The 19901-nt window shown below is 38.1% G+C and overlaps 1 protein-coding gene across 2 annotated transcripts in view; it reads left to right on the top strand.

The window, feature by feature from the left end:
• Positions 1 to 19901, top strand: part of LOC113044971 (uncharacterized) — a 123024-nt gene that overhangs the window by 83629 nt on the left and 19494 nt on the right. For both annotated transcript variants that reach the window (XM_026205026.1, XM_026205027.1), the window contains one exon: positions 11261 to 11442. In XM_026205026.1, the coding sequence (XP_026060811.1) occupies positions 11261 to 11442 (182 nt within the window). The remainder of the gene's footprint in view (positions 1 to 11260; positions 11443 to 19901) is intronic.

The following is a 19901-nucleotide window of genomic DNA, read 5'->3' as shown; positions in this document are numbered from 1 at the left end:
CCTCGGCCGCCGTGTTGGGCATCCGAGAGGAGCAGAGCAGTGCACTGTGCCCGTGATGGATGGCTGGGTAGATTGTTTGACGGATGACTACATAGGTACGCCGGTTAAGATCAGTGTCTTTTTTATGAGGCGACGAGATAAGAAGCAACGATACTGAGAAGGTTTCATCATAAATATTACTAATTTATTTCCCTGGAGTGTCTGCTGGTTACAGATGAAGAGCGAAAGTACAAGAGAGAAGGGGAAGGGAAATGAGAAGATTGAGGGAAGACGAAATAAGCTATGATAGCAAAAGAAGCAAGGGAGTTTAAGAATAGAGGAACTAAATGATAATCACCATAATTTGTCCACAGACAGAGCAAGAAAGAAAAAAGGCTGACAGGGAGACGGAGATGGGAAGTAGAGGAGAGGTGATGGTGACACAAGAAAAGGGACAGCTTAACTCTGCGCTGAGAATGGAATCAATTTTATTTGTGTGTGTGTGTGTGTGTGTCTGTGCTCCCACTCACACCTTTAAATTCATCTGTTACATCCTGTCTGCACTGGAAGCCGTGAAGCTGCACTTCAACAGTGTTCAGTACTAATCACCTGTGAGCTTAATTTAAGCAACAATGAAGTCCTTAAACAGATGAATTAATTATTCTATCACATTATTGATTTGTTTTGTTTGTATTTGGCAATCTAACTGACCCTAAACGCCAGTGTAGCTGAGGAATAAATAGTAATAATAATTTTTGTTGTTGTTGTTGAAGAAATAATGAACATTATTACTATTTTAATTTAAATGTGATGTATTAAATTGATAGTTAAGACATTTATATTGTAGCTGTATAATTATTGTAATTATATTTCAGGATATTACTGTTTTACTGTATTTTTTATCAAACAAATGCAGCCTTGGTGCATTAGAGACTTCTTGAAAAACATTTAAAACAATCTTTCCTACCATAAACGTTTTGATGGTAGTATATATGGTTAGGACAAAATATGATTTAAATCTCACCCTTTTTAATTTAAAAATCACATGTCAAAATGTCAATGATCACAATTAATGATCAGAAGTTATTTAAATGATCAAATAATATTCATAGAATGAAAAAAGCATTTTATTTCAGGCAGACAGGGAAAATAAAGTGACTGGAGCATCTGTGCAGTGTAGTCAACTTCATTCATTATAATAGGGAATGATTTCATTTTGATGCGTCACAGTGTCTGCTGCATGTCATGAATGAATGTTCACTAAAGGATGTTACAGTGATTCAATGCAGAATCAACATAACAGACATATTTTGATTAATCTTTTCAAATAATTGATTTTATTTGTATATATTTGTATAAATGATGTTCAGTTTATTCTGATCACTCTTTTGCATGAATTGGCTTGGGAATTTTTATAATTTAGAAAATTTATATTAGAATATTGTTATGTTTTGTTAAAATTAAAAAATTCCAGAAAATGTGTAGTCTGTTTACACACATCAAACGTGTGTGAGTTTAATATATATATATATATGTATATGTGTATATATGTGTATATATATATATATATATATATATATATATATATATATATATGTATATATGTGTATATATATATATATATATATGTATATATGTGTATATATATATATATATATATATGTATATATATATATTATTTTCAGATTAGAGCAGGAAAAATGGGATTAGAGTAGCCCTGCAGTGCGTCAAAAGGGCGATCTACAACTTGCGGGGCGATGCAACCTACGCTGTCATTGATTATGATGGGAGCGATTATGTTTTGCCGCTCGTGTGCAGTGTAGACACTGTGTTATTCCATCTGTCTGTTCTCATATGTCTTCCCTCCCTCTCTCTCTCCATCTCTCACACATGCTTTTTACACACTCATCGACCGGCTCAAGAGAGGAAACTCACGTGCGCGCTCACAGGAATACACATCAGCTTCTGTGTCACACGCACATACACATTCATGTCACATACCCGCCGCGTTCGACAGTTCATCAGGCTGAGGGAGGAGAGAGGACGGCTGGAGATGGAGAAACTCGGAGGTGACAGGCGTTGTCATCAACCCCTAAGGGCTAATTTTCATTCAGCATCCTTCCCTCTCACTCTTTGGCTTTCCAAGCGTCTCCTTGATAAGTGAATTTCTTTTCACGACCCTCTCCAGCCCTCCTCACCCTTCTGCCCTCAGCTGGCGTTGCTTTTAAAGGCTCTTGCAGTGGACGACGCAGACCGATGAAAAAATACTGTTCATCAAAACACTAACTGTGTGCTCTCAGCGGATCATAAAGCCTATATATTTACACTCTCATCAAAGCATAAAGCTCATTTAGCCTTCTAGCTATGCATTGTGGAATCACGCAGTGTCAAGTTCAACAGGCGATTAGAACTGATGCATATATTCTCTTGAGTATAATGGCAATAAAACGCCACAGTTTGGATGTAACTAAGATGCACCCTGTAAACTCATCTCAGCCTCTGCTGGAACCCATTTTAAAAGTAAAGGAAGCGTAAAATGTACAGAATTAGTTGCTTGGCGTCTCAGCAACGTGTCTGATGTTGAAAGCAAGAGGTTTGATGCGCATCCCTTGAGGCTTTTATCAATCAATTCACATGTGTAGGAGTGCTCTAAGCGTTTTCTCTCTTGGTAGTCAGATATGGGCTTTCAGGGTCCTGAACACTCAATTAAAATGAAAGTACCATCACAATTAATTCTTTTCAGTGTGGTTTCCCACTAGCAGCGAGAGTCTCCGGCTATTTGTATTTGTAGGCTTCATCCGATCCCATAAGGTTATGTATCTGTGTTTTCGCCGCGCATGAAGCGATAAAGACACGGAATGCGTGTCTGAATCCGTAAAGATGCGTCCCTGGGGTGACTTCTCCGAGTGTGAAGGAGAGATGAAGGAAGGAAGGGATGAGAAGAGCACTAAAAGCCTCATCTTGGCCGTAGCAGCCCGCTGTAATCACACAGACTCGTTTTCATCTCAAGCTGTGCTCAGGAACACAGCAGATGTGCTTTCTTGGTACGCCGGCGATCTCGCGGGTTCTTATCTGTGACGCGTGGCCTGGTCTTTGTCCATTTCCTCCAGTCAGTTTGCCAGAGAGGTGCTCAGCCATGTGTTCTGATCGGATAATTTGTTGACTGATTCGGCTGATTGGGTTTGGTATGAATAGGGCAAGCAGGCAAATCGCTTCTAACTCGCTGGCTGCCTGTGGGGTCTCCTAGGGGGCTATAGATAGCAGTGGGGCATGAAAACGTCTCTGAAATCGCTCCGTCGTATCACAACGCCCAATTAGAGCTGGGATTGGATAGTCCCTGGTTCCACATGAGGCACTGGTGGCACTGCGGTCATTTGTGGTTATGACTGCATCGGCTCCTACTTACACTTTACGTGCAGGTCTGAGGAGAGGGTATTCATGGTGAAAGTCACTGTACACTGTTTGAATGTCATTAATGAGTAAAATAAAGTAGAGTAGCATTGCAAATCCTGTTTGAGGTTTCAATCACTAGCTATACGTCAGATCAAAAAGACCTGCTGACTATCCTGTCTTTTCTCAAGAGGCCAAATTATCTGTGAAAGAACCTTTGCTTTTTTTTTTTTTTGTGCAATACTACGTTTTCTACATCAGTAGTTCTCAGCTGGTTTTGCTGCGGGACACTGATTTTCAGGTTTAGTTTGGGTTAGACTGTTTCGTTTTTTTTTTTTTTTTTTTTTTTGAGGAAGAGCATAATGTCTGCTACATTTCATGTCATGCAACTGCCAAAATATCTTTTATCTCTTAATAAAGGATATAAGAAACATTTTTAAAAGCTGATAAGCCTATTAATTTCACTGTCTTGATTATGCATGTTTGTGTGATGATTTGCATTTTATTATTTGCATTTGTCATTGTTCCAACACTTTGAACCTGAAACAAGGGTGGCAAAACTCTGTTATTCTCTGACTTCAGAGCCGGTGGTTAGCGATACGAGCCGTAGGGAAACTTTTTAGGTGAGTGTTGATCCATTGTGTGAGTTTTTGAGGAATAACCCAGAGCCAAACGTCAGCGATGGAATCAATCCGGAGGTTGGCTGTTGTTCTATCGGCGACAGTGAGAGTGGAGTGCGGGAAAAATGGTCAACGATTTCGCTTTTCTTGTCATCTACTCTGGCAGTGTGCCTTCACGCAGAATAATAGGAGTTAGAGCCATTCTTCTTGCATGGAGAGAGAATACGACAGAGAACGAGCGATGTGGAGGGGGTAGGTAAGAGGGAAGTGATTTCCATGCTAATGGGAATGTTCCCGGCAGGGCTTTCTGTCTGCGCCTATGTCTCTATGATGAATGCAGCCGTCGGACTGCCAGCGCGACGGGGGTCTCGCACCAAACCACGAACTCGCAACTTCCTCTCTCACGCACGACGAGGAAAGGAAAGTGAAGTGGGCACTCACATAGAACTGAAAGACGGACTCTAAGCTCTGGCTGCATAAACTAGCAAATTCAGGGTTTATTTCTTTGAAACTTTGCCATTCACGTTTTGGACACTGGCCTGTGCATTGACGTCTTTTATTATTTAACTTGCCATATATACATGATGGTGAGTAATTGGAGAGGGAAGTATTTGAACAAGCGGTGCTCTGGGCAAGGTCTATTTTAGATTACGGGCACGTTGAATCACAGGACGGATTTAGTTATACGCCACAGTGTGCCAGGGCTCTTTGAGGGCATTGTTGACGGAGGTCAGCATACGGCGATCTAATTCCAGCAGTTAGTACAGAAGCATTGCAGCAAGGAGTGAGCGTTCGTCCAGCCTGGGCGATTTAAATGCTGCCTTGGCCAATCAGATGACCCGAGGTGTCCTGGGAGAGCCAGACACAGGTTGACAATATACACCAGGAGGCCTGGACACAATTCCTTGCTGTTATTAAAGTGGAATTACAGAGGGGCGGATTTGATATTAAAGTCATTTTGAGCTGAGGGTGTGGATGTGTTTTGATTACCCCACAGCCCCAGTGGTCTTTATGAGAGAAATAGACTGAGAGTCCTCTGGAGGTATTAACCCCCCGAAGCAAGCGCACAACACTGATTTCACCACCTGCATTTCTCCTCAGAAACAGTGCAGTCTTGACATAAACACAATCTCTGTCCCTTCTCCTCATTTTCTGTCCCCGCTCCCCCCCATTCTCTTTCTCAAGCAATATCTGTCACCATTCCCAGCCTGTTTTCTCATTTTGTGTCCTTTTTCTCTTCTCTTCAAAAACTTGTTGGCCACATATATAGAAGTCTGAAAAGACTTTATTTTAATAAATATTAAAACCAACCAAGGTTTGAAATTAACCAGACATTGATGCAAAACTGCAAAAAGCTGTAAAAAAAAGAAATAAATTATATTATATTTTTGCTTAAATGTACTGCACAGTAAAGGAAAACAATTTAACAGAACCATTTTCTGTTTAAATTCATTTGAATATGTATTGTATTCCTATTTTGAATATGTATTTTATTCCTGTGAATGTGATTGAATATTTCAATCATTTATTTGATTAATTCTTAAAAGAGGTCTTTAGTGTAACACGATCCTTCAGAAATCCTTCTAATATGGTGATTTAGTGCTCGAGTAACATTTCAATGTTAACAAAAATGCCCCAGTGAATGTTTTTGTGGAAACCATGCCACATTTTATTTTCACAGTTCTTCAATGAATAGGAAGTTCAAACATTTAACATTTATTGAAAGCCGCAGTCTGTTACTTTTGGCGCTCTAGCAGTTAATAAACAGAACTGTGTGTGTCTTGTGGAAGAAAGAACATTGTAGCCGGAGCTTCTTCTTTTCTGTTTATGTCTATGACGGATCACGCAGGTAATGGCCCTCTCTGCAGTGGGTCCACCAGTACCAGTCTGAAATAGTCTGAATATAAAAACGTATTATAGATGTACCATAGTGATTCAGAATAAGCCAAAAAACACAGTTTGGAAAATGGATTCATGATGTACTCGCTTATTATATTAATTTAGTAAATTTTGAACTCAAAAAAATTACAGACTGCAGCTTTAAATAAGAAATCTTTTGTGACTGTAAATTTCAATTTAATAAATCCTTGCTGAATAAAAATATGAATTTCTTTTAACTTATATTACTTATATATATATATATATATATATATATATATATATATATATATATATATATATATATATATATATATATATATATATATATATATATAAAAACTTACTGAACCCAGACTTTTGAACTGTAGTGTGGAAACATTTTAGTTTCCTGTTTGGTTTTGTTCAATATTATAATGATCAACTTGCCTTCTCTGACAACCGTGTATAGCTGAAGCGTGACTGTAGCTTATAGCCAATGAGAATTAAAACGTGTTTCAGGGTTATAGCAGGCAAAGTTTAGACAAAGCAAATCTGCGATTGTAGAGCCATCCAGTGTTAATTAAGTTGATCTAGACCATTCTGGCCCAGTCTGCTGCATGCTGTGTAAATGGAGGTTTCAAGCCAAGTCATCCTAATTTAGCGCAGATTAAACTCCCTGGCAGAATGGCAGAAAAATAGTGATGCAAATAATATTGGACGAGTCTGATAATAGAAATAATTCCAATAATTGCCTTCTCTAATTAAGCTCCACATCCTTGAAGAGTGTAATTAAAATAGTAGTAGTTAATATTAGCCTCCTTTTAATCCTTTTCATTTTCTTTGCCTACTTATTTTTTGCTGTTTGTTAATATTTCATCTAAAGTTCAACGCTTTAACTGATGGCATAATCATTGCCCACAGATACATCTCCCACCCCCCCTTTGCACCTCAGCTTTCTCCATCTTGTGCAACAGCACATACTCATGGAAGTCAGATGCACATCCACACACAAGCGTTTGGCCTCACATTATCTCCCTCGTGCCGGTCTTCACCTTTTTCTCGTTCTTTAATTCACCTCGGCTGACTTCTCTTTCCTTCCCGTTAGCTTTTGAACCCCTGCGTTTTCAGTCCTTTCATTCTGAGGAGTGGGATAACTGCCCATCTCCCACGCATCTCTCTCTTTGAATCCTCACTCACTCAATTTCTTAATCTCTGCCTCTCCTTTCTCACTTTCAGTGTTTCTCCAGTTAGTCTTTTGATGTATTCATATACAGTTAGCTAACTCCCCCTGTGCTGAATCCTTGCTGTTCTGAATCTATCCTTTTGGCACGAGTGAGTGGTGTTTACCCTCTTTCAATCCCATGATGCAGTGCGCACATTCACATGATGTGAGCTCAAGCACTTCAATGCATTAAGCCTCACAGCAGGACCTGGATCCTGATATCATGTAAAAAAAACAACAACAACTGTATATTCATATCTCCTCAGTGCGTCTTTATTAATTGTTTTGCTCTTTTGATGAATAGTGCATTATATTTCATTTTTCCAGGTCTTCTTCCCTCTTCATAGGTTTATAGTATGACTAAAGACTGTATGGCTTCTTTTGAAATATATATTCATAACATTACATTTTAATTTTATATTTTATTTTAATGTTTATTTTAAGGCTGGGATACAATACTCCTATCAAACCTACTAAAATTTTAAAAGTTGTGTTTTTTAAGTCTTAAGATAAGTGTATATTTTATCTTTTGGCTGATTTTCGAAAATTGAAAAAAATTTGAACTTTGTGTTTGGCTGCAAACTTATATTTTGGCATCTATAGTAGTTTTTGTCAAGATCAAATAATTTTCTAAATTGTATTAATTCTGAATAAATTATTTTCAAATAATTTAGTAAATGGAATGTAAAACACGTTTTATAAATATATATTTTTTTAGCAAATAGTTTTTCAAATTGATTAATTAAAAAAAAAACAATTATTACAAATAATTAACATCAAAATAAGTAAATATTATGTAAAAAAAAAAAAAAAAATGTAATACATATTATGCATGTTATTTATATTTCTACTTTATATTGGCCACCGGTTATACTAATACTATGCAGCTTCCCACTGTTAATCATTTCTCTCAGGATTCAGATTGTGTTATTAGAATATTTACCAGCAGAGGCTAACTAGTTGATTCACAAGTCGGTAAAGAGACAGGGCATGAGAAGTAGGGTGCTCCGCGACAATTCTCTCTCTCCACATCCTTCATTTTACTCCCTGCCCCTCCATAAGTGCCACAGTGATGGACGTCCTAAAAGGATGCAGATTTTATTCGATCTAATTTTCAACCAGCGCTTGAGCTTTAGCCAGCTTGACACTTTTTTAATGACTCTCCCATCTCAGAGGTCTCATTTCTACAGCAACATAAAGCCTCATCCATAGATAAGGCTTCTTATTTTCTCTTTTCCTTCTCATACTCTTTCTTATTTTCTTTTTTTTTCTTCTCCCGACTGTTCTCTCTTATAGTGTTGCCTTTCCATTTCTATTCGTCTGTGTTATATAATCACTACATCTTTGAATCAAGCTGCTCTCCCCTCATTTACAAACAATACAGCCCTCTCCATCTATTCATCCATCGAGAACTCTTTGTATGATTTAAATGCATTTCTTTTCAAAATCCATATTTTGCTTGCCCACATGCAGTCTCACTCATCTGGCTCGGTGGACCTGAGGTAATTGTGCTCCATGTTATTTACTGAGCTGAACCTGTATTCATCCACAGACCTGCTAATTAACTCCATCTGCCTATCACTGAAAAGCTCTAAATACCCTGCTCCTAATCTCCCATTGGGCACTGACTCATACCGGCCAATCCCTGCTCCTTCCCTGGGAAGCCCAGCCCCAGTAGAGTGGCTTTTAATGAATTAAAAGAATAAAACAAGCAGGGTTTCTCATTGCAAAGGTGAGGACGAGAGTAGAGGTGGTGTTTTAAAGGGAGTCCATGCAGGCTCTGTGGTACTACTTTCGTTTGTCCCTTCTGAACACAATTACAGTGTCCCAGTGGGGAGTGCTATACAGTATGTCTAAGTCACAGAACATTGATCTTGTCCCTTCATGCTGTTTGATTGGCCAGCTAAAGCTGCTTCGGAAAAAGATGATCATCCCTTCCCTTTCCTGCTCTTCTTTGGTCCCGCTTCGTGATTTATGAGGTGACGGGTGGCTGTCATTGTGTGTGTGCGTGTCTGAAGTGAGTTTGCTCAGTCTTAAGTCATGGAAAATGACAAATGATTTTGTGGCTAGATGTAGGAGAGGATAGCTTCAGATCAGATGCATCATGTCCTTTTAAACTGTAACTAAAAGATACAAATAGATAAACCATTAGGTTGTGTGATTATTGCATCTTAAATAATGTTTGTCTAAAAGGAAATGGCAGAAATCAAACATTTACGTGTCAGACCAATCAAGTCACAAGACCTTTTTTTTTTTATCTAGTAATGTATGTTAAGTATTTTTCTGTTGCAGTTCATCTACTTCAATTTGAAAATAAAAAACAAGAAATGTTGATTTTAACCATGCACATATGTTTTATATCAACCTGTTTGACCTTTTATTTGTATCAATTTTTATCCAAATGGTTTAAAGTGGTTAAAAACTTTAAACATCAAAGTGACTAGTTTTAGCTAATCTTAATTTAAAAGTGCCAAATTTTGTATTATATACTGTACACATATTTCATATTATACTGAAACTAAAGCTTTTATTTAATGATTTTGCTTTTATTCAGCAAGGGTGAATTGAATTTCATCAAAAGTGACAGTAAGGACTTTTACAATGTTACAAAAAAAAAAAAAAAAAAATCTATATATATATCTATATATATATATATATATATATATTCAAATAATTGCTATTCTTTGAACTTTCAATTCAACAAAGGATCCTAAAATATATAGTTCCAACAATAATATTAGGCATTTCAACATTGATATGTTTCTAAAACACCAAATTAGCATATAAAATGATTTCTGAAGAATGATGTGACACTGAAGAATTGAATACTTTTTTCTGAAAATGCATCTTTGCCATCACAGGAATAATTTAAAATGTAAATTAAAAATACAACATAAAAAACACAATAAAAAACATTTATTATTTTATTATTTTATTATTATTATTATTACTTTTGAATACATAATAGTTTGAAAAATAGCACTTTTCTCTTTTCAATGTATTTTAAAATGTAATTTATTCCAGCCCAGTGGGCGTCTCGTCTTTTACTGAAGTGCGTGACCTTGAGCATGCTGTAATGTGTGTGTCTGTGTTTGACTTCCTGTTGTGCGAAATCCTTAAATCCCATTGCCAACAGCTCTCCTCGATTTTGCCTCAAGTGTGCCGAATCGCAAGCGACATCTTTTAAGTGGAAGTGCGTGCATTTGCTTGACAGAAGTGACAGAGCGTTTTAAAGTCCGAGCAATGACACGGCGGCCACCTCTGAAGTTGAATCCTCAATCACTTGTTGTGCTAGAGACTTTTTCCCCATCAGCCACCTCTTCCTCATCAAAGAACAGCAGGACATCAACTGTGCCTGTCTGAACTGAAAGTCTTTCAGATGCAGAACCGATGCACTCTTCTGAGGGAGTGATTTAAGAAGGTATATTTCTGTAAACTTGGGTACAGTTTGTTGATATAGGGAGATGGTGATGAGCTTTGACTTTCATCTCAGGCTGTTGATTTGTTTTGTCAGAGAAATTTAAGGTGTCTAATGGAGATGTACTGTGTAATGTCCCTGGCTGTGACGTGTGGAACAAATGATCACTATATATACAACTCTGATGGAGGCAGATATGTTTTGGACCATTACTCTTTATCCTTCCTACCTTCTTGACTTCCCTTAGTTTATAAGTGTCACAATACAATCCTACTATTGTTTATTAATATGTTCTGCCTTTGCCTGTGAAATGTTGCCATTTGTCTGCGCCATTCTTTTGCATTCGCTGTTTTTGTCATGTCAAATTCATTGATTTTAATCAGTTTTACTCTGACTAAACTGGCATCTACTTTTAGGTTTATTAAATTAATGTTTTAGTTGACAATAAAGAGAAAAATCAAATCAGATAAACAAGTTTACATTTTTTCTTTTACATTATATTGTGTATTTATCTGTGTTTGGATTATTTCGTTTTAGACTTCTTCAAAAACATTGTTAGAGCATAAAATCTTGCAGTATAATTTTTATGTTAACACATTTAAAAAGTCAAATGGAGAAACTTGTAATAAATATAACATGAAATGCAAGATGCTTCAGTTTAAAGCTTTCCGAAAATCAAATTGGCATGATGTATGAGCATGCAAAATGATTGATTTTCTGTCCCTGTGTCTCTCTTCCCATCCCGTCTTCCAAATCTTTTTCCTTTCTCAGGTTCCTGGCTATTCTCTGTGTCAGAGTTGGCGGTGCCAGGGGCGGAGGTGGGACGGATCTCAGCAACAGATGCCGACTTGGGAGACAATGCCAAGCTGGAGTACACCATCCTGGACGGAGAGTCAGGGGACACTTTTAACATCACCGGAGCCAACCAAGAGGCCGTGATCATTCTGAACAAGGTGGGAAGAATGTCCACAAGACATATGGGGAAATGAAACCCTGCTGAGAAGTCCATCTGAAGCCACATTTTATTTTTTACACTGTCAGCTAAATATGGCTACAATAGCGATGGTTGTCAACCAGCTTGGTCTTTCTGTTTGAATCAGGCTGACCGAGAACATCTTGCCGGCTAAGCTAGTTAAGAAGCCTGGTGGGAACGGCAGCACAATAGTGGTGACCTGCATCCAAAACACAATGCATGCTGGTAACCATCTACACAGGGCTATTCAGCAGGGAAATGTGTGCGTGTGGGCATGGGTTCAAAGAAGGTGGGAAGAGATCAGAAGACGCCTCATAGAGCAGATGAGGATCCTGGTGTAGGAGGGGCAGTTTACTCATTCTGTCAGGTGTCGTGAGGAGATCTGCGCCAGTGGGAGAAATAAACCTCCACAAAAGGCCAAGAACCAGTGTCTGTGCTGTATAGGCGAAGTGAGTCAATCTTGAATCAGCCCAGCAAAGTCTGTGTGTGAGACGCTGATCAGAAAGGCTGCGAGAGAAAAGAGCGTGTGATGCATGCCACACGCAGAAGCCCCATGAGACAGCACTCGTCTCTGAGAGCCCGGTTCTTCACTGAGAAAGATTCTGACTGTCATTGTTCGCTCGAGGGCATCTTCACATCACCTGAAACAGCACATGATGCATTAGTAAATTGAAGGAATAGTTCATTCAAAAATGTAAATTCTGTCAGTTTACTTACCATCATATCATTCCAGACCCATATGCTGCTCTTTTTTTCCGTAGGACTCAAAACCAGAGGTGTATTAAGAAGCTGTTGTCATATAGTGACAGTTCATAGTCCCCAGGGGCTGTCGAGCTCCAAACAAGACCAAAAAACACCATAAAAGTGGTCCGTAGGACTCGTGCATTATATTCCAAAACTTCTAAAGCTGTGTGTTGGGTTTGTGTGATGAACAGAACCAAATTTAAGTCCTTTTCACTGATAATCTTGGTGCCGGGCTCCATATATCTGCTTATGCTGAATGTGAGGTTAGACACTTGTGAGTTGGGTTATTTATAAGAAAGCTGTCACTTCTTGTTCGTCCATTCCTAGCATGTGGCTTCCACCTCCTACATGCACAAACAGTCAAAACGGGTCATTGCTTATGCAAAAACACTATTTCTATCACCTTAATGCTATCTATCAAGTATACATATGTATATGGTATACATACATTTTCTTCATTGCATATTCAAATATTTTATAAACTGTCATTGTTGACTGACATTTTTTAATCTCACATTTGATGCTGCTCATAAATAACCCATGGGTTAACAATTAATCCTGTGCATTCATGAACGGATGTTTCAAACTCTAAATTCCTAAACCCTGCGCTAATTCTCATTTACATATTTAGGTGTCAATGTCACTGATTGTACGAATCCAGCATGTGACCTGTTTACACAACAGCTCTAGCGTTGCAGTCTTGTATTAATGCAGACTGTGATATCAAAAAGCTAAATAAGAAATGGTTATACAACTCGCTGTTTCCATAACTGTTCAAAGCACGTGAATATGAGGCATGCGATTGGTCATGCGTTTCTGACATGCGTTTACAGGTTTGGAACAACATAAGGCTGAGGAAAGGTTGACAGAATATTTATTTCTGTGTGAACTGTCCCTGTAATGGAAACATCAGGCTCATTTCGTATGGAATAATCTCAACTAATCAGGTTTTGAGGTGATGCTCCATGAGATAACGACATTCGTTTTGAACTTCATGTTGCCTGTTATAGTTAAAAGGCTTGAAGCCCCATTTCCGAGCGGGATGTCAGTTGATTGTGTGTGTGCTCTGTTCAGATCTGGATCTGTGATCAAACACTGGGAAAAGCCGGCACAGTTTTATTGATGCCAATCCAGCTTCCTGGACTCATTTGTTTGTATGCAACTGTACTGGGCCCCTGCGATCGTAAAAGTTTGTGCGAATGTGTGCCTGTGTGTGTGTGTGTATAAATAAAGTAAGGGGGTTTGTAGCTGTGACAGGCCTGGCAGGTGTGGGGAAGTCAGTAAAAAAAAAAAAGCTTTGGCTGCAGGTGAGCCTGGGAGGGAGTTTAGGCCAGGGATGTGTTACTGTGATAAGGGAAAACTGGAAAGGGGAAACAGACAGAAAGGAGCAAGGAGATTAAACCAGTGGCTAGAGAGAGGAGACAGTATATAGAGACATACTGAGATGTGGAAGTAAGACATACACTTGGAGAGACCACATAAAAGATAAAAAACATTAAGGGAAAACTAAAGAGAAAGAAAAAAAACTAAGAAAGAAACTATAATAGTTATGCAGAATTTGCAGAGATGAACTGGCATGGGTGTTGTTATCAGGCATACTGAAGATGTGAAGTCTAACACATTCAGTGTTTTAATCAGCCGTTTTTTTTTAAGCCACACATACAGTAACTGTAAAAAATGTAAAGGCTGTGTCTATTTAAACAAAGTATAAATGGATCCTTTTCAGATTGTGGGTTTCAGTAATGAAACTACAGTATAGCAGGTTAAACTGCTGTAGGGGTGTGTGGGAGACCATAGCAAATGTTCGTTTTGTGCGCCTATTCTTTTTTTTTTTTTTTTTACAAAACAAAGACAATATTCACTATTGTATCTCAATGTTTAGTGCAGTACGGTATATAAACATTCCTGTTGAAAAGTTTGAGGTCTGTAAGATGTCCTTCAAGACTTTTATGCTCACCAAGGCTGCAGTCATTACTCCAGTCCAGTGCTTTAGAAATCATTACAATATGCTGATTTGGTGCTCAAGATTTTGTATTATTATTAATACCGAAAGCAGTTGTGCTGCTTAATATTTTTGTGAAAAATTATGATATATATGTTTGTAACATTATAAGTTTCTTTTCTTTCACTTTGGATAAAAAAAATAATAATTCTGGTGAACACAAAATAAGATATTTTGACTGTGAAGCCCCTTGACTTTGTATGGACAAGAAACACTGAGTCATTTCTCAAACATCTTCTTTTATGTTCCACAGAAGAAGAATAATGTGAGCAAATTATGACAATTAAATTTTTTGAGTCTTATGAGCCTATGAAAATCCCAGCTCTGAGCAATAAAGTGTTAATCTGGGAAATAAAGTGGAAGAGTACTAGAAAGGAAAAAGGGAACGCTTTAGTCGTCTAATGCTTAGTGAAGGAGGAAATGAAAAGGGGGAATTATGGGTAAACAAATGAACTCCTCCCATGTCTCTCCTTGAATTCCTACTTCATCCTCCACTGCACTGGTGCTTTATTCGCCCAATCATATTTTCTAAAATTGCTCCCGTTCTACGGTTCTCTCTAATATTCCTGTCAAAAGCACACAGAGACAGTTCCATTGTCCGTCAGGACTCGGAATTCTGGCCAGGACTCCTGCCTGCGCTGTAAGACACAATGACGGAGATAAAGAACTAGACAAAGACAGAGAAAGTGAACAATGAGTAAAGATATGCAGGTGGGAGTATCAGAAAACAGTGATTGAAGAGGTTAACAGGGATTTAGCCAGAGAACCCACGCGCAACTAATAGAAAACATGAAAGATACCACTCTAATAGAATTAGAATAAACAAAGCGTTAAATTAGCACTAAGCTCCCCTTTGGTTTCCGGCCCATTAAACAAATATAAAAAACTGCCGAACATTATTTGTCGTGTTTGTGTTTGTGTTTACAGGACCCCGCTCTAGTTTGGCCACCTGCCTATCTCATTCAGAACAGCCGAGCGTCACGCCTGCCTCTAGTTTGTGTCGCTCCATATCAGAAAGACTGAAGTTGAAGATTTCCTTGAAACAGAAAGAGAGTGAAAGATAGAAAGAAAAGAAAGGGTCACGGAGTGGGGAAGAGCTCGCCCCAGGGAGGAAAGTGTTTCCAAAAGGAGCAATTTCTGTCTTCACAATGCCACTATGACCTCTCAGGAGCCCATAGAGTTTACAACACAATGCTTTTTGCTTAGAGGAGACATGCATAACTTTCCTGAACAGACAAACAACCTTATATAACACGTCTGTTGAAAAGACTGATGACTATATGTAGCATATGTTTTAGACTCTTGGATGCTTAAAGGCATAGTTTAACTAAAAATGTAAGTTCTGTCATCATTTATTTACCCACTTTTACTTTCTTTTGTCAATAATACATGAAGATATTTCGTTGAATGTCTAAGTTGCTTTTTGTTCAAAAATGAATGAGCAATGAATGAGTGCTCTAAAAATGACAAAATGATTTAATTCCAATTGAAACAAAACAGTGTCCGTGTAATTGTGGCTACGGGTTCGACCTGGAAAGTCCAAGTCTAGATTCTTAATCATATAGAAAAACAGCTTTGATATCTTTATATGCATACAGAATTTACAAAGTCATACACATTTTGAACAGTATATACTGTATATTCATCAATGCTAAAGCAACTAGAACAACCAACTCTAAGATAAAAATATTGGTCTAAGCTGATCATTTTGACAGAGACAGGTACAAACTCTTTCTTTTTCACACACACACACTGACCACCCTCATTTACACATGACCTCTGCTCCTTCTGTGCTAATATTGCCCTGAATTACAAACCATGTGATGCCAAAAAAGGAGCACATTATAAAAATGAAAGGTAGTGAAGAAAGAAGCCTTTTGCAGATAAGAGACCTTTGATGTGCGGATAAAGAGGACAAAGCCCAAGGCTGAGTGTGTGAATGGGTCAGTCAGGCCCTTTTTGGTAAGCTAGGTCATGCCTGCCTGTCTGAAGAGAAACTGTTTCCATGTAAAGCTGCACTGCGACCTCTCTCCCTCCCTTGCTCACTCATTTCATCTCAGCGGTGCTGGGTTTCTCTCTGCAGAGTCTCCCTTGCACCCTCTCTCCCCTGGGGGATGTTAGTTATGTGCTGCGGTCATTTCTGCGCTTTGAAACCATAGGGTGGAGCGGCGTTTTAGAAATTCATTGATTCTCAAACAGTGCAAAAACTATTTGTCCTTGAGAAAAAAATGCCTTGAGCTGGGGATTAAGGACAGGAACAAAGTGTAAATCTGTAGGTTTCATTTTGGGGAGGAGCTATTCTATGTGCCTGAGTATAGTGAGTATTTAAATGTTTAGTTCACAACTCTGCCATCATTTATTCACCTTCAAGTCATTCCAAATCCTGTTTGACTCTCTTTCTTTTCTTTTTTTCGTAGAACATAAAAGGGGAAATTTTGAATTATTTACCAGCCACTCATTTTGCATGAAATTACAATGAATGGGAGATTTAAAACTTGAAAAATGACACAAATCAGAATAAAAATAAATCTATAAAGACTTATGTTTTGCTTTGCTTAATGAGTAGATCGACATTCATATAATTATTCACTCTTAATCTTACTCTCCAGAGAGCTGTTGACTGATGTGATCATTTGAGTCTGTGAGTTGAACTGGATAATCGCACCAATGCTTGAATGAATCATTCAGGCACGTTTTGTGCTTTGGATAAACTGATTCCTTGAAAAGATCAGATCCGGAAGTGTCATTTATTCAAATCAGACTTGTTAGGGCTTTTCTCAGTACATTTAAGGAAAGTCAATATACAATGATGGAACAAATCATCTTCTGAAATTAGACCCGGTTGTATTTATGCAGGAATTGTACTACTCGCACGCATACGCTCGAGCATCCGTTACGAAAATTAACCATGGTTTTACCACAAATAAAGCCAAAAACATGGTTATTACAAGTAACTTACTAGTTAAACCATGATAACCACAAATGAACCATGGTTTTGCTACACTAATCATAGATTTGCCATTACAAATGACAATATGTCAAAAAAAAACAATTTAAAATTTTGACCTGTTTCTCACATAAGGCTATTGTTTGGCTTCAGAAAAGTTATAAAATAGGCTAAACGGTATGGATAACTTTGAGCGTTTTTGTCATTTTAGAACTTTTCAGCCCACCATAGTTACATTCATTTTATTCCCTTTCATTGCAGCGCTCAGGACATTCTTCAGAAATTTCATTTTGTGTATTGCACGGAAGAAAGTAAGTCATACACAGTTGGAAACAACGTGAGGATGAGTAGATGATGACAGAATTTTAATCTTTGGGTGAACTATTCGTTTAATATTTTGTCCCCACGCTGGCATTACACAGCATTATTCACTGTTCTTAGACTAATCAACACAAAGTGAATTTTCACAGGCATAATTATACAGACAGAACGGCGCGTGTGTGTTTGTGTGGGCTGTTGGATTGCATGCTGCTCTGATTAAGTGTATGCAGATTGTTGGAAGTCTGTGTTTATGTGTTTGAGTTTGTGTGTGTGTGTGAGAGAGAGAGCTGCATTACACAGGGTTATGATGGAAGAGGCCTGTGTACATTTGAATATTTAATATGCCGATCCACATCTGTGATCTCTTGTGGCAGTGTTGTACAACCAACTGTCCTTACAGTGACTGACTGATGATAAAGTAGCATTAAACACCTTTTTGTAACGGTAGTCCTATAGTCCTATGCAGCTTTCCAACAGTGCCACCTAGCGATGCAACAATCTGAAGGTTTGGTGATTGACATTTTCCTTCCTTTGCAAATGAATAGGATGCTATGAATTAAACATAGGCCGGTGGACATGAATTTCCTCTTGTAAATATCTGCGATGCAGAATTGAAGATTGCAGGTTCAAATCTTGCTTTATATTTATATTTATGCAGTGCATGCATCACTTAGGCAAAAGTTGTATCCGGATGTGAGTTTCCTGATAATCAGACTCATGACCTTGCTATTGTTTGTGTCATTCATTGTGTCAGTTTTAGAAACAGCTCAGAATGTTGCACACCTGCCTTCCCTTAGTTATTTCCCTCAGTTGTTCTCACTTTAACGGTGTAATTACTCCACGGTCATCAACCGGTGGTGCTGTTTGGATTATCGGTTTGTTTTCTCTCTGAGACAAAGAGGTAGAGATCAAAAGAAATCGTGATTGAAGGAGCAATGAAGGACTGTGGGAAAAGAGTAAGAATTATAGTGAGAAGGAAAAGATTCTGAGGGATGGTATTGTATGTTTTGAACCAGTATTGATGTCAGGGTGGAATACTGAATCCAACCCTGGTTTTTGGACTTGAAGATACAGTATGGGCTTGTAAGGTTTAAGAATGCAAGGAATGAAGGGGAGACTGAGGAGGGAGTTCAGGGAAGCAGTACGTTGTTAGAATGTAGTGTGTGAATTGCTTCAATGCTAATCTGGGCTTAACGTCCCAGAGTCGTATTAAAACACAAGGGAGAGGGAAAGAAAGAGAGCAGCTGTGAATCAGGTGTCAGGAAGACAACCTGATTCAAGACTGCCTGTCACCTTTGAATGAATGCAGTTGCGTACATACATTTACATAGGAAAAATCGGAGGATTTCGCACACAGAGCCAACATGTGTGCGCACAGAAAGAAAAACAGGGCGAAGTCAGAAATTCACAAGGAGAATAGATCCAAATATCTGCACGAGCACATACACACATATGTTCAGTGGCATACCGCCAGTCTTGAGGACAAACCATGAATTTGTGACTGTATTTGTGAGCATTTGCGTGGGGGTAAAATAGTATGGAAACAGATGACGATATAGTTATTTTGAGCACTTTAGCCCTCTGTTGAATTGACTTTTTGTCTCAGTGATTAAATGTATTCTTTTGTGAGACAGATTTATTATTTTTGTGTTGTAGTGCTTTGGGAATGAGAGACATATTTTAAATAAAGTTATATATATGTTTCCATGGTCCATCTGAATACTGGATTCTGATTGGCTGGCAGGTATGCAGTCAAACCATTTAATGCACAGGTATAGTTACAAATCAGTTTGATCGCCGTTCCATATTAATGCCATGCTTTAATTGATGCACACAAACCCACACACACAAAAAGAGAGAGCGAGAGGGAAAGAGAGAGAGTTGGAGATCGCAACACTTCCCCGCGATTTTTATTAATAAAATAGCCTAGATACTAGATCGCTACATTATATTCCTCAGCAAGGAGGGGGTAAAATCACTGTTTTTGAAGAAATTGTTTGTAAGACGTGCAAAAGCAGCACGCAGGTAAAGTAAACACAACTGTCATCTCTCTCTTTCCCTCTTTCTTGCCGTGCATTAAAGTATTTTAAATGAACTTCGCGAGGCAACCACCATCTGCTTTGCGTCGTGCATTATAAAAGAATTCAACGGCCTGTCGTCAACTATTCCTTACATATATGTTTTAATAGCACAAGGAATATTTGTAGCAATGGCCAACAATGTATTGTAAGTGTAAAAATTATAGATTTTTGTTTTATGCCAAAAAATCATTAGTATATTTATTTATTTATTTTTGCACCCTCAGATTCTTGATTTTCAAATAGTATCTCAGCCAAATATTGTCCTATCCTAACGAACCATACATCAATGGAAAACTTATTTAGCTTACATCAGCTTTCAGATGATGTTTAAATATCAATTTCAA

The sequence above is a fragment of the Carassius auratus genome, chromosome 27, assembly GCF_003368295.1.
Source record: "Carassius auratus strain Wakin chromosome 27, ASM336829v1, whole genome shotgun sequence".
Taxonomy (NCBI): Eukaryota; Metazoa; Chordata; class Actinopteri; order Cypriniformes; family Cyprinidae; genus Carassius; species Carassius auratus.
The sequence above is the reverse complement of the archived record's forward strand: the minus strand, read 5'-3'. Positions and strand labels throughout refer to the sequence as shown.